At 58.7% G+C, this 13,977-nt stretch overlaps 1 protein-coding gene across 1 annotated transcript; it reads left to right on the top strand.

The window, feature by feature from the left end:
- Window positions 1-4,169: 4,169 nt before the first annotated feature.
- Window positions 4,170-12,321, top strand: LOC100449110 (uncharacterized). The gene is made up of 6 exons (XM_054535983.2): window positions 4,170-4,291; window positions 5,765-6,273; window positions 8,249-8,332; window positions 9,040-9,128; window positions 9,509-9,841; window positions 10,623-12,321. Exons 1-6 carry the CDS (start codon window positions 4,170-4,172, stop codon window positions 10,932-10,934), a joined length of 1,449 nt encoding a protein of 482 aa, XP_054391958.2. The 3' UTR covers window positions 10,935-12,321.
- The last annotated feature ends 1,656 nt before the right edge of the window (window positions 12,322-13,977 follow it).

Below are 13,977 nucleotides of genomic sequence, written 5' to 3'. Positions count from 1 at the left end.
AACCCCAAATGACCCTAAACAGGTAGAATGGAGAAATAAACTATGCTCTAGGGACCCAGTGGAAAAGTACCTGGCAGCAGAGAATAAACGACAGCCACAGCACGGATGACTCTTGCAAACGGCCTAATGAAGCCAGACATAAAAGGAGACAGCCTGATTCAACTTCCGTAAAGTTCACACACAGGCCACACTCAACACTCAACTGCTATTAAGGGATACATCCACGGTGGCAAAATCATAAAGAAAAGCAAGTCCTGGTCATAAGAGTCAGGCCAGGCCAGGCCTGGTGGCTCACGTCTGTGATCCCAGAGATTTGGGAGGCAGAGGTGGGAGGACCACTTGAGTCCAGGAGTTCGAAACCAGCCTGGGCAACATAGCTAGACTCTGTCTCGAATATATATATATAGAGAGAGAGAGAGAGAAAGAAAAATGTCAGGGCAGCAGTAACTTCTGCAGAGGGAGGGGTTGTAAATAGGAAGGAAGCTTCTGGAATCCTGGCCATGGTCTATTTCTTGTGTGTGTGTGTGTGTGTGTGTGTGTGTGTGAGAGAGAGAGAGAGAGAGACACAGTCTTGCTCTGTCGCCCAGGCTGGAGTGCAATGGCACGATCTCGGCTCACTGCAACCTCTGCCTCCCGAGTTCAAGTGATTCTCCTGCCTCAGCCTCCCGAGTAGCTGGGATTCCAAGCGCCCACCACCATGCCTGGGTAATTTTTTGTATTTTTGGTAGGGACGGGGTTTCTCCATGTTGGCCAGGCTGGTCTCGAACTCCTGACCTCAGGTGATCCATCCGCCTTGGCCTCCCAAAGTGCTGGGATTATAGGCGTGAGCCACCACGCCCCGCCATGGACTATTTCTTGATCTGAGTGGCTATGGCACGGGAGTTTATTTTATATGTATTTGTTCGTAACACTGTACAAATATGCTTCATGAGCATTTCTGTATGAGTGGTAAATTTCTTAATTTTTTAAACAAGCAAGTGTATTTGAGCGCCCATCTTGTTGGGCACTGGGGATGGGCCATGCCGAGCTCCCGCTAGCCCATGGTGAGCTGATGGAGTGCAGGTGAACATCCTGTGGCTGCCCGTTGGGGTCATGCACAGGGTCTCCCCAGCTCTGTAGCCCCCCTGCTCTGCACCTGGCTGGGGAACAGCCCTCACACCCCCTTCACTCCACCCCTCATTCTCTCCCGGTCTCGCACCCTCATGGCACCTCACTCTGGATTTCCGGAGATGGTGCTGAAGGCGAACCTGGAGAGGGACGTCTTTCCCACTGGGGGGGTCCCAGTTGGGGAAGTGCAGGGGCTTGGAGGAGCTCCCTCCCTTCCCCTTCCCACCCTCCCAACAGCACATATGACCTTGACATCCAGTGGCCCCCACGTGGGCCAAGTGCATGCCCACCACGGGCCCAGCCAGGCCCCCAGGCCCAGCGCCCTGTCCTTTGCCACCCAGCCCCCCAGACTGGGAATGATGATGGCAGTGCCGACAGCTCCCCTCTGGATCCCAAGCTATCGGGGCTGGGCCTAGGCTAGGGCGCTATAGATCCTGCAGGCTCAGGGCCAAGAGGATGGGATGGAAAGGACATTTCCCCCCCACCCCCCCACCACCTGTTTACCAGGACCCAGGGCCGCTATCTCCAGCTGCGATCTGCTGCCTCCCTTTATCTCAGCGGGGCCAGCCCCGGGTTCCCAGCAGCAGCCTCCCCGGCGCGCACTTCCTGCCAGCAGCCCAGCGTTACAGGAATCCGCACACTGAACTCAGCATGTGAGTGTGTGCCCACACCCCAGCGCCTGCGCCTGGGCGGGTGCCAGGGAGCCGGGGGTGCCGTGAAAGGCAGCCCACCTGGGGCTTATGTCGCAAGCCCCCCTCCAGCCGGCCCAGTGGCCTCCCACTGCTCAGGGGAGCCGCAAATCTCTCAGGAAGGCCAGGGAGGGGGCTGTCTTCAGGACCCCCGAGACCTGACTCTGAGAGGCTGAGGCCAGGCCAGCCCCTGTTCTCCTGGAATCCTCGCCATGTCCTTCTGCACAGGGGTCTCACACGATGCACCCATGCTGCCTGGGGGTCCCAGGGGCAGGGGATGGCGAACCACACGTCCCTCCAGTGTCAGTCACCTGGCTGGTGTTTACTGAGTCCTGTGGCCCCGGCACTGGGCTAGGCATGGAGAACACACCAAAGGATGAGGCCGTCTGGGCCCTGCAGGTGCAGAGCATCAGCCACACGGAGGCGTCAGAGGAGTAAACAGGCAGCTGTGACCCGTGGGCAGTGGGAAGAAAAGGTGCTATAGGCACCACAGGAGGAGGGCTACCTCCATCCCCCACTGGGCTGGGCCAGGAGGGCTTCATGGAGAATGAGGTGTCTCAGCTAAGATCTGAAGACTGAGAAGGTGGTGACGAGGGATGCGTGCCGATGGTTGGGGGTTTTCCAGACAGAATGCAGGTGCAGAGATCTCGGGGTGAAAGAGAGGCCAGCGCATTCGGGAACAGAAGTGTTGCAAGCCAGAGTGCGGGGCGGGGAGGCGTCTGGGAGGCCGAAGGGCTGGATCCCACAGAGGCCAGGGAGGAAGCCCCGCCGAGGGGCCCCACTGCACCCACGGACAGAGGAGCTCAGAAGTTTGGGAAGGGCTGGGCTGCAGGGGTCAGTCCTGGGGGGCAGGGGCTCAGGAGAGAAGGGAGCAGCTGGCGTGTGGGGGCGGGGCCAGCCTGCGTTGGGGCAGGAGATGACTCCAGGACCTCCAGTGACGGTGACCCTTCTAGTGAGAATGTCAAGAAGAACTGCAGAGAGGGGAGGGAAGAGGGTCAGTGCTGGGACGGGGTGGGGGCAAGTAGAGTTGGCTCCACAGAGGGCTTTGGGCTTCTCCTCCCAGCCTGGGAACTGTGGCCTGTCCCCAGCTTACCAGCAAGACAACTCAGATCTCAGTTGCAGCCAGGGTCACACACGCACACACACACATGTGCGCACACACACAGGCACACACACACAGAGACACACACGTGTACACACGCATGCACACACACACATGTAGGAGCCCAGACAACCCCCCAGAGGCCAAGCCGCAGTCATGGGGTCCACCCGCCACAGGCCTCACTGCACCTTTCCCTGTGAGAGCCCACCCTTCTTGCTCCTCCACACTGTCGGACCCCACTGGGACAAGGCAGGGCTGGCCCAGGTGACCTGGGGACTAGATAGGAGGACCCAGAAGAAGGAAACTGTTCTGCCCCAGGTTCCCCCAGGGAGAGGCCACCTATCTGGGAGACAGCTCTGATTTGGGAGAATGGGAGAAAGGGAGAAAGGCCCTGTTGGGTGACCAGCTGTGCCTCTCGGGCAGGGTCCTCAGGCCTCTGTGACCCCAGCCTCCCTGGCCATCCTCCCTCTGCAAGGCTGCGGGACCATTGGCAGGGAAGCTGCAGAGGGCAGGCTTTGCAGACTGCGAAGCTCGGCAAACAGGAGGCCACTCTGTGATTCTGCCATAGCTCGAGAGGCCGGGGGTCCATCTGTTTGTCCCCTTTCTCCCCTAAGAGCTGCTATCCCTGCCCCCAATCCCTGCCCCGCCAGACCATCCACCTCCCTTCCTTCCCACAGAGGCCTCCGTTCCCCGCCCCCTACTTCCCAGCAGAAGGTCTGGAGCCAGACAATGAGATAAGGGGCTTGTTTTCTAAGGGCAGGAATTTGGTGCAGATTGTGGGTCAGGCCCAGAAGGGCTCTGGGGAGGGGAAGGCAGCAAGCCTGTCCATCAGATGGGTGTCCTTGGGACCACAGACCCTGCGGGTACTTACAATTCCCACCAAGCTGAAGGAAGAGAGATGGAGAGCCCCTGAGAGGTCACCAGGCCCCGGATGTAGCTTCTGGGCTCCATCCCCAGCCATGCTGGCCCTCAGGGTCACAAATGCAGCAGCTCCTCTTTACCCCGAGCCTTCACCCCTGCTATTCCTCTGTCCAAAGTCGGCTCCATCTTCGAAGGTCAGCCTAATCACTGCTTCCTCCAGAAAGCCTGCCCTGCTGCCTGGACTGGGCCTGTTAGAGCTGCTCCCTCGCTGCCATCCTTTCACGGCCAGCATCTTGTCCCCCACCTCTGGGACCTGAGCTCTGGAGGGCAGGCCACCTCTGCTCACCCTAAGTCCCCAGGCCTGACCTGGAGCTAGCCTGTGGTAGAGGCCTGGCCATGACTGATCTAGGATGGGTGTCCTCCTCACCAAGGGCCACCCTCACCAGACGCTTGGCCCAGCAGCTGTGGCCCCTCCTGGATCTACTTTCTCCTATGGGGGACAGAAAGAAGAGAAGCCGCTGAGCGGCAATGGGTGCCTGTGCTCCCTGTGTCGGGGAAGGGCACCCCACAGTCTGGACTGAGTCAGAGTTCACCCCAAAGCCCCCGGGCCCTCAGGGTTCCAAGCTGGGATCAGTAACGACAATGATAATAACAGCCACAGCTAGGCAGGTCGTGGTGGCTCACGCCTGTAATCCCAGCACTTTGTAGGGCTGAGGGAGAATCACTCGGGCTCAGGAGCTTGAGATCAGCCTGAGCAACGCAGCAAGACCTCGTCTCTACAAAAAGTTACAGAAAAATTAGCCAGGCATAGTAGCACTTGCCTGTAGTCCCAACTATTTGGGAGGCTGAGGTGGGAGGCTCACCCAAGCCCAGGAAGTCAAGACTGCACTGAGCCGTAATCACACCACTGCACTCCAGCTTGGGGGATAGAGTGAGACCCTGTCTTAAAAAATTAAAAAATAGCCACAGTGGGGTGACCACCCTGAGCTTACAGCAAGGTAGGCACTGGGGTCAGCACCAAATACATATCCAGTCACTGAATGCTCACAACAGCCCAATCTGCAGTTGAGGAAACTGAGGCACAAAGAGGCTACACGGCTTGTCCAAGGCCACACAGCTGGCTTGAACTTCAGCACCACCCTGCCCCCATGGAGGCAGTCCGCCCAGGGGCAGGGGCCTATGGAGGAGGGGCTCCCCACGCATCCTTTTAGCAGTCTCCCCTTAGACTGACACCCGGCTGGAGACATCGCCCTGTCCCCCTGCCTGGCACCTGGACACCTGGACACTGCCTGGCGCACCGAACTTGCTCAACAAATCAATACTGAAGACGGTAAACAAGGGAGGCTGCGTTTTAGGGGCAGCATGAAACGGTGATTTAGGGCTGCCCTCTGGAGACAGCAGTACCCCACCCCGACCAATTCCTACCCAAGTGGCCTCCGGCTGTCCGTTAGCTCTGCGTCTCCCGTTCCCCATCTGCAAGACAGGGATAGCAATAGCGCTTGTCTCCTAGAGTCGTTGGGAGGTTTAACTGAGCTAACATTTGCAAAGGGCCTGGGGCAGAGCCTGGCACACGGCAAATGCCACATGAGCGTCTGCGTTATAAAAGCTCGCCAAGGGCTGGGCGCAGTGGCTCACCCCTGCAATGCCAGCACTTCGGGAGGCCAAGGCAGGTGGATCACCTGAGGTCAAGAGTTCGAGACCAGCCTGGCCAACATGGTGAAACCTCGTCTCTACTAAAAATACAAAAAAAACAAAAAACAAAAAACAAAAAACATTAGCTGGGCGTGGTGGCGCGCGCCTGTAATCCCAGCTACTCGGGAAGCTGAGACAGGAGAATTGCCTGTACCCGTGAGGCGGAGGTTGCAGTGAGTCAAGATCGCGTCACTGCACTCCATCCTGGGCGACAAAGCGAGACTCTGACACACACACACACACACACACACACACACTCGCTCGGCCTCGGTTTCTCCTTCAATGAGCAGAACCTTCTGCTCCAGCGTCACAGGCTCGCTGGTTCTCCGCCGCGACGCAGCGAGTACTACAACTCCCAGAGTGCCACGGGGCCCGTTCGCAGAGGCTCGCGCACGCCCGCCTGCCGCGAGAAAGCGCGAACTACAACTCCCAGCGTGCCACGGGGCCCGCTCCCTGGACCCCAGGCCCAGGGCGCCTGCTTCCCAGCTCTAGGAATCCTGGCCGCACAGACCACCCCGCTCTCGCCGCCTTCGCTGGGGAGTAGAGGAGTCAGCAGCTCCCGCCGGGGTGGGGAGTCGGGCGCTGCCCGCGCCATGCTCCGCAGACTGGCCCGAGCGGCGGTCCCGGCACATGGGGCGCTCCGGGCGGGGTCTGGGAGCGCGGGGGTCGCAGCCCACGTGGTGGGCCTGCGCAGCGACAAGGTGACCAGGCCCGGGCCTGCCATGAGGCGCGTCATGGCCGAGGCGGTCGTGGGGGACGACGACTACGGCGAAGACCGGCGTGCAGGCCGGGGGTCGTGGAGGCGGCAGCGGAGCGCTGTCCGTGAGGGTCTGGGACGCAGGGGAAGTGGTTCCCCTGGCGCTTAAAACCCATTTATGCCTAGTGTTCCATTATTGGGAACTCTAAGCATCTGGGAGGTATTTATTTCTTACTGCTCAAGGTCATCGCCAAGGTCTGATGGCAAAAATTCAAAAAATTGCAACCTCCGACATAAATGGGTTTAATGAACACCTGCCACAGGATAGGCTTGCCGTCTGCGTGCGTGCCGCTGTTACCTGAAAGTTAGAAATGCAGATACCCGCCGGGCGCAGGGGCTCATGCCTGTAATCCTAGCATTTTGAGAGGCCGAGGCAGGCGGATCACGAGGTCAAGAGTTCGAGACCAGCCTGGCCAACATGATGAAACCCCATCTCTACTAAAAATACAAAAATTATCCGGGCGTGGTGGTGGGCACCCGTAATCCCAGCTTCTCAGGAGGCTGAGGCAGGAGAATCACTTGAACCCGGGAGGCAGAGGTTGCAGTGAGCTGAGATCGTCTCACTGCATTCCAGCCTGCGCAACAAGAGCGAGACTCCATCTCAAAATAAATAAATAAATAAATAAAAGAAATGCAGATTCGCATGGCCTGCCTAGGAGAACCTGCATTTCTACAGGCTCACCAGGTGGTTGTGTGTGTCCTGCATTGTCACCCAGCTGCCCCCTGAGATGGGTGATGTCCAGTCTTGCAGAGGAGGGTTCTGAGATGTGGAGGGAGGCGGTCCAGGCCCCATACTTAGTAAATGGCAGAACCAAGGTTTGAACCCGGGTCTTCTGACTCTGAAGCCCACAACTGTTCTCCTGCACTGCCTTCCCCCACGAAGGCAAATGGAAAATAGATGTAGAAAGGGGCAGGTTCTATAGACTGCACCTTGCAAGGAGTGGGTTCTAATAACCTAGGGAGTGTCTCCAGGGTACAGCAACCCCCAGCCCCAGCCCTGGGTTGTGAGTTGCCAGAGTGAACCACTTTGACTGTTGGGGTGTGCACACCTCTCAGCTAGCCCAGGACAAGCCATGGGGTCACCAGTTGAATCCCGAGGGTCCGTCTGCTAAGGGGTTAAGGGATGGCTGGGGCTAAGCATGTATCCAGCTGCCACCCAGCATTGCTGGAGATGCTGATCTCCATGCTCCCAGGCAGCCTCACATGTCAACAAGTCACTGCCACTCAAGGAGAGGCTGGGGAGGCACTTGAGTTGATGGGAGTCTAGAGAGGGTGCCCTGGGAAGCAGAGGATGGGGCGAGGCTATGGCTCACGGGGAAGGGGGCTTCACAGAGGAGCCCTCCTGCAGGCTTAGTGGAAGCATCCCAGGCAGGGAAGGGAGCGCCGGCTCACAGGGCAGGGGGCTTCAGCAGCAGAAGCAGACTGGTGAGAAAGGTCTTCAGGGTGCAGGTGGGGATGTGGCAGGAGTGGAGAGTGCAGGAGGCTATGAGGAGGGGGGGCAGAGGCCAGGTCACGCCAGCCCTGAGTATCATGCTAAGGACTTGATGCCACAGTTGGGGGGACCACAGTGGGCTTTACAGCAAGAGCGGGAGCCTTCCTCACCCTCCAGCTGCACCCTCATACCCTGTCCAGCCCCCCACTCACCCCTTCTGACGAGGAAAGGAAGTCAGCAGAGAAACCACAGGCCCCACCTGCAAAGGGCTGAGGGGAAAGGAAGTGAGACAGGTGTGAGGTCTGCCAGGGACAGGTTCAAACCACAAGAGAGGTTCTTGGGGGGAACGGGGAGAGGCCATGGCCCAGGGTAGGTGGGGTGCAGAGTTGACTGAGGGCCCTGTGGGGCTGGATGTGTGGTCGCTAAGCCCATAGAGTGTGCAGCTGGTGGATGGGGCTCCAAACCCACTCAGCCACTCACCGGAGCCTTGGGCTAGGGGCCTCACCTGGGCTCAGGGTGTGCTGTGGCCCAAGTGACACAGGGAAAGCAGCATGGACGGTGCTGACACCCGAGTGTGCGAGCACAGCAGCTTCCCTGTCCCTCCGCAGAGCTGCAAGAAATGGCTGTGGAGCTGCTAGGGCTGGGGCGCACCCTCTTTGTGCCCTCCAACACTATGGCCAACCTCATCTCTGGTGAGCGCAGGGCGACTTCTGTCTGCCTAGCAGGTCCTCAGTGCATACGGGGGGCTGTGACACTCGTGGACCACATTCCTGCATTTCTGTTGGGTTGGTGGGGAGCCCTGGAAGGAGATGGGGGAGGAGGACAGTGGGGGCTGCAGGTCTGCTCCTCCCCAGCTCCTCTTCCGAGGGTCCCCAGGGCCTCTGGGCCAGCGTCAGGGACCTCTCCACATAGCCCTGGCTCCGGGTTCCTGCAGCCACACCTTCCTCTCACCCCTCAGGCCTGTTCTCTGGGCTTCCCTGCTCCTGCCTCCCCTCCATAAACCGTCCCATGATTAAACACTGCCAGTTTCCCAGTGTGTGTGTGCCATCTGTTTCCTGCCGGCGTCTGACAGCTGCAGGTGCCTCGGCTGCTTGTCCACCAAGAAGCAGCATTGCAGCAGCTTCTCCAGCAGGCGATGCTCTGTGGAGGGGCCTCCAGGTGCAGGTGTGCAGGCTGGGCGTGGCCCAGCGATTCCCAGCGCAGCACAGCCATCCTAGACTTGTGTGTTTAATGGGATGGTTTTCCGGCACGTGGCACTGAGGTGTCTTGAAGGTGCTGTTTCCTTGCCGGCCTCAGGCATTTGTGAGTTGACTGTAGCCTTAGGGCTCAGCCTAGCCACGCTGAGCAGGGCCACATGCTTCCAGACTCAATGCCAAGACCTGCCCTCCTTCTGTCTCAGTGATGTGTCACTGCCGGCGCCGGGGCTCCCAGCTCCTCCTTGGGCAGGAGTGCCACCTCCACGTCTATGAGCAGGGTGGGGCGGCTCAGGTAAGGAGCAGGCATTGTTCACCTGGGGCCCTGGACATCCTCCAGCCAGCGCAGGCTGCTCAAGGGCAAACCCACTTCCCAGGCACCAGGCTGGGACCTGCGGAGGGGAGAAAGGGACAGCCATGGAGAAGCTGGCTGGGATGGCGGCCTCTCCAGGGGAGGAAGGAAGGAGAGCAGAGCCCCAGATTTGCCACGTGGGGGCGGCAGCAGCTGGGGCTGGCCCCAGGCTTGCCGGGCAGACACCTGGGCGGTGCTTGGTGCCTGGTGCCCTCTAGTGGGCACTCGGAGCACTCCCGCGCTCCCGACGGGAGCCAGACAGCAGTATCTGAAGAGTTAACAGGGGAGGGGCCCAGTGCCCCCCAGCTGGGACGTCTGTCCAGATGCACAGAACAGAGGAAAGGCTCCAAGGCCCAGGCCTCGGGGGAGCAGACACAGGACTCAGGTCTGGCTCCTTACTCCAGAGGAGCCCCCCACTCCGCCAAGAGGTGCCCCTGGACCCCTCAGCCCTCATCCCCTTCCTGACCCACAGATGGCTAGAGTGCACTCCCACTCCATCCAGAGCTGCCTCACTGCACCCTGGACTGGCTGAGCTGGAGAGGATGATCACGCGGGGCCTCCAGAGCCCCTACCACCAGGTCTGCGAGCTCATTTGCCTGGAGAACTCACACAGCATCTCGGGGGTCCCGGTCCTCCCCATCGACTACCTACGCCAGGTAGGCCCGGCCCCACCACTGTGTGCCCCCCACCAGCCTGATCCTGGCTTCCTGTGCCCCTGGCCCATCCTGGGGTTCAGTCCCCTCTGATTTATGCCATGGGCACCCATCAGCGGCCAGACCTGTCACAGGAAGGGCACATGTGTGGTCCTAGGCTGAGACACAAAGGGAATGATTGCTCCAGGTCAGGGCCCCTAGTCCCTGCACCAGCCCAACAGCAGAGATGCCCCCACCCCCAAGTCCCCAGAGCCGAGTCCCAGAGCAGCACCAGGACCTGCTGCCCTGGCCTGGAAACGTGCGCCCCATGAGGCTGTAGGAACAAGCTCGTGTGAGTGCCCTCCATCTGGTCCTTGCCACCCACGTGCAAGGTGAGGAGGCCGCAGTGTCTGAGCTCTGCTGTTCACCAGACGCTAGTTAGGCAGCAGCCTAACTCTCCAAGCCTTGCGTTCCTTGCCTGTGAAATGGGAGCAGTGGCGTCTCCCTCGAGTTGTCATGCAGACTAAATGAGGTGACACACATTTACCCTTGGCCCACGGTCGTTTGGCCCATGGTCAGTGCGCGACAAAGCTGGGTTAAATGTGCACCCCCAGCCCCTCCCAGAGCCCAGCATGGAGGCTTAGGCAGCACAGCCTGACTGCTCGGGTCCCAGATCGCCAGAGCCAGTCACCAGCCAGGTCTCCTGATCCCTCAAGATTCCTCAGGCAGCTAAGCCCAGGCCCCTCCTCCCTCTATGCCTCCCTCAGGCCTGGCCCCTCTGACTCTGCCTGCACCTCGTCCCCAGGTGCACCTCCTGGCCCAGACCTATGGGCCCCCGGTCCACCTGGACGGGGCCCAGCTGATGAACGTGGCGCTGGCCCTGCATGTCCCGCCTACCCACATTGTGGAGCACTGTGACTCTGTGTCTTTCTGCCTCTCCAAGGTGAGAAAGCCCTGGGCTGGCCTCCCGCAGACAGGTGGGGTGGGGCGCCCCAGCGGGAGGCAGGGTTGGATTCCTGAGCTCCATCCCTGGCAGCTGGCCCCAGGTTCCCCTTTAACATCTCTGCAGACAGGGCTACGCATCTGTCCCCACCCCGGCCCAAGGACAGGGATGTGAGCTGGCAGGAGTCTCTCCTCTCCACCTCCCAGGGCCTGGGCGCCCCAGTGGGGTCCCTGGCTGGGAGGCCCAAGGACTTCATTGAAGAAGCCTGGCGCCTCCAAAAAGCCCTGGGTGGAAGCGTGCACCAGGTGGGGATGCTGGCTGTGGTGGCCCTGGTGGGACTGGTTGACACAAAGCAGGCACTGTGGCAAGACCACAGGAACGCCCAGAGATTCACCAAAGGTGCCTGGACAGGATGCCCCACCCTCGCTTCCCTGTGCTTCCTCTGACTTGGCCTGAGCTGTGCCGTCGGGGGTCCCCCAGCAGGCCTGCAGGCTTCTGGATCCTGGGACTCAGGGTGGCCATTGAGTCACTAGGGCGGGACCCAGGGCACCAGCTGCTTCAGCAGACCCTACTCAGCGCAGAGTCCAGGCTGGGGAAGCCCTCGGTGGACGGCCAGGATTGTGATGGTCTGCAGAGTCTGGCAGAGCCTCTAACCCGGGTCTTTCATCTGTTCGCTGAGTCCCCCAACAACCCCATGATGTCCCTACTTCACAATGAGGAAACAGGCCCAGAGAGGTCAATAGGTTTGTCTGAGATCACACAGCTAAACGCAGCAGAGCCCAGTCTGTGTGATGTAAAGGCCAAGTCAGGACACGGGGCTCTTCCTTCCCCTACTGCGACTGGACTGCCCCCTGCCTCCCGGGTGACCTTGCTGGGCAATGGGGTCAGGGCCAGGGCCTGGGGTCGCCTCCGCTCACCTCAGGACCTGGCCCAGGACTCCAGGAGCTGGTGTTGTCCATCTGTTCAGTTTATCCCACCTTCGTGGAGACGAACATGGCAATGGTGAGCACGGCTGGGCTGCGGGCCGTGAGTGCTGACGAGGTGGCCCACACTGGACACGTGGCGTGCATGCCGCTGTTCCTATGGACAGAGCAGTCCATGCTTGCCGTGTGGCACCGTGACGTCTCGGCGCAGGACACTGAACTGGTGCTGAGGAAGTGGGAGTTTGCACTGAGGCCGTTGGAGTCCTGAGGACGGAGTGACCGGGACCCTGTGCCCGGGCTGGGGTGGAAGCGGGGAGTGGAGGTGTTCCCAGCAAACAGGCAGCAGAGGAGGCGTTACCTGCTCCTGGGGCTCTTTGGTCCCTTTTACCCCCACAACACTCAGGGTTAGGACCTCCCCCATGCTTGTCAGCACACACTGAGTTCCTCCAGTGTCTGGGACAGGGTGCAGGGACAGGAAGGACACCCTTCCAGCCCCTGTCACCAGAGCTTGGGAGGCAGCAGGGCAGGCCTTCGCTCTAGGTCAGAGAGGAGCCCTTTGTTCAGGGCCACGTGGCCAGTGACAGCTTCCTGAGTTCAGGAAGGGAAACATGAGAAGGAAGCAGAAAGGGACATGGGAACTTGATGGTGAGGGCTTTAACTGCCGTGGTGAGGGATTTCCACTTTATCTTGTGGTCCTCTAATACGTATTTTCCTTTTTAGGAAATAAATTACTCAGGGCCGGGCATGGTGGCTCACGCCTGTAATCCCAGCACTTTGGGAGGCCGAGGCAGGTGGATCACTTGAGGTCAGGAGTTCGAGACCAGCCTGGCCAACATGGTGAAACTGCGTCTCTACTAAAAATACAAAAATTAGCCAGGTGTGGTGGTGCGTGCCTGTAGTCCCAGCTACTTTGGAGGCAGAGGTGAGAGAATCACTTGAACTGGGGAGGTGGAGGTTGCGGTGAGCCGAGATTGCGCCACTGCACTCCAGCCTCGGTGACAGAGCGAGACTCCGTCTCAAAAAAAAAAAAAAAAAGAAAGAAAAGAAATTACTCTGCTTAACAAAATAATATGTCTGTATTGTAGATGATTTGGGAGTAAATCTCACTTTTAGCAACTCTTAGGGTAGTTCAGGCAGACTCAGTCAAAAAAAAAAAAAAAAAAAATGAAGCCAGGCGTGGTGGGGTGTGCATCTGTGGTCCCAGCTACGTGGGAGCCTGGGGTAGGAGGATCATTTAAGTCCAGGAGGTGGAGTTTGCAGTGAGCCGAGATCACACCACTGCATTCCAGCCTGGGCGACACAGGGAGACCCTGTCTCAACAAATTAACAAACAAACAAACAATCTGATAGTACTGAAGAGCCTGCAAGGCAGTCATGAATTGTGAGGTCAAGATCTGGGAGAAGAGGGAACCTAGAGAGGTGAGCCTGGCATTTGGGACACTTTTCCTCTACGCATCTGCTCGGGAGCTGAGGAACTGAGCAGAACTTTTCACAGGCACACAGGGCTGAGGGCAGAAGCTGAAGTTCAAGGCCTGCTGAAAGACCCTGGTAAGAGTCCCTCAAGCAAGACTCTGTCTCAAAAAACAAATAAACAAAAAAACCCTCAAGCTTTGGGTTGGGTCCCTGAGGGGCCACCCACTAGGAGTAAGGGTAATCGGAAGTAGACCGACGGTCATGAAAGTGAAGCCAGCTGTGAAGCACTGTGATCCCTGATTACAGCAATCTGGGGTGGCGGGTGCCTCTGGCCTAGCTGCCTGCCAGAAGTAAAGATCTGTCTTCTCTGGAGGAAGGTGACGTCTCCCAGAGCTTCCAATTTCCTCTACAGTTATTCATATGGGATGCCCCCACTCAATCAGAAATAACCAGGCATAGAATGGGACAAGATGTGATTGAAAATGAGAAAAAAAATGGACAAAAGAGGCCAGGCATGGTGGCTCACACCTGTAATCCCAGCACTTCTGGAGGCAGAGGCGGGCAGATCACTTGAGATCAGGAGTTCGAGACCAGCCTGGCCAACATGGTGAAACCCCATCTCTACTAAAAATCTAAAAAAACATTTAGCTGGGCATGGTGATGCGGGCCTGTAATCCCAGCTATTTGGGAGGCTGAAGCAAGCGAATCATTTGAACCCAGGAAGTGGAGGTTGCAGTGAGCCAAGATCACACCATTGCACTCCAGCCTGTGTGACACAGCAAGACTCTGTCTCCAAAAAAAAAAACAAAACAAAACAAAACAAAAAAACAAAAGAAACAGACCCTTAGGTGACCCAGATAACAAAGTGACTTGTGCCTGTA

Source organism: Pongo abelii, chromosome 19, assembly GCF_028885655.2.
Source record: "Pongo abelii isolate AG06213 chromosome 19, NHGRI_mPonAbe1-v2.0_pri, whole genome shotgun sequence".
Taxonomy (NCBI): Eukaryota; Metazoa; Chordata; class Mammalia; order Primates; family Hominidae; genus Pongo; species Pongo abelii.
The sequence above is the reverse complement of the archived record's forward strand: the minus strand, read 5'-3'. Positions and strand labels throughout refer to the sequence as shown.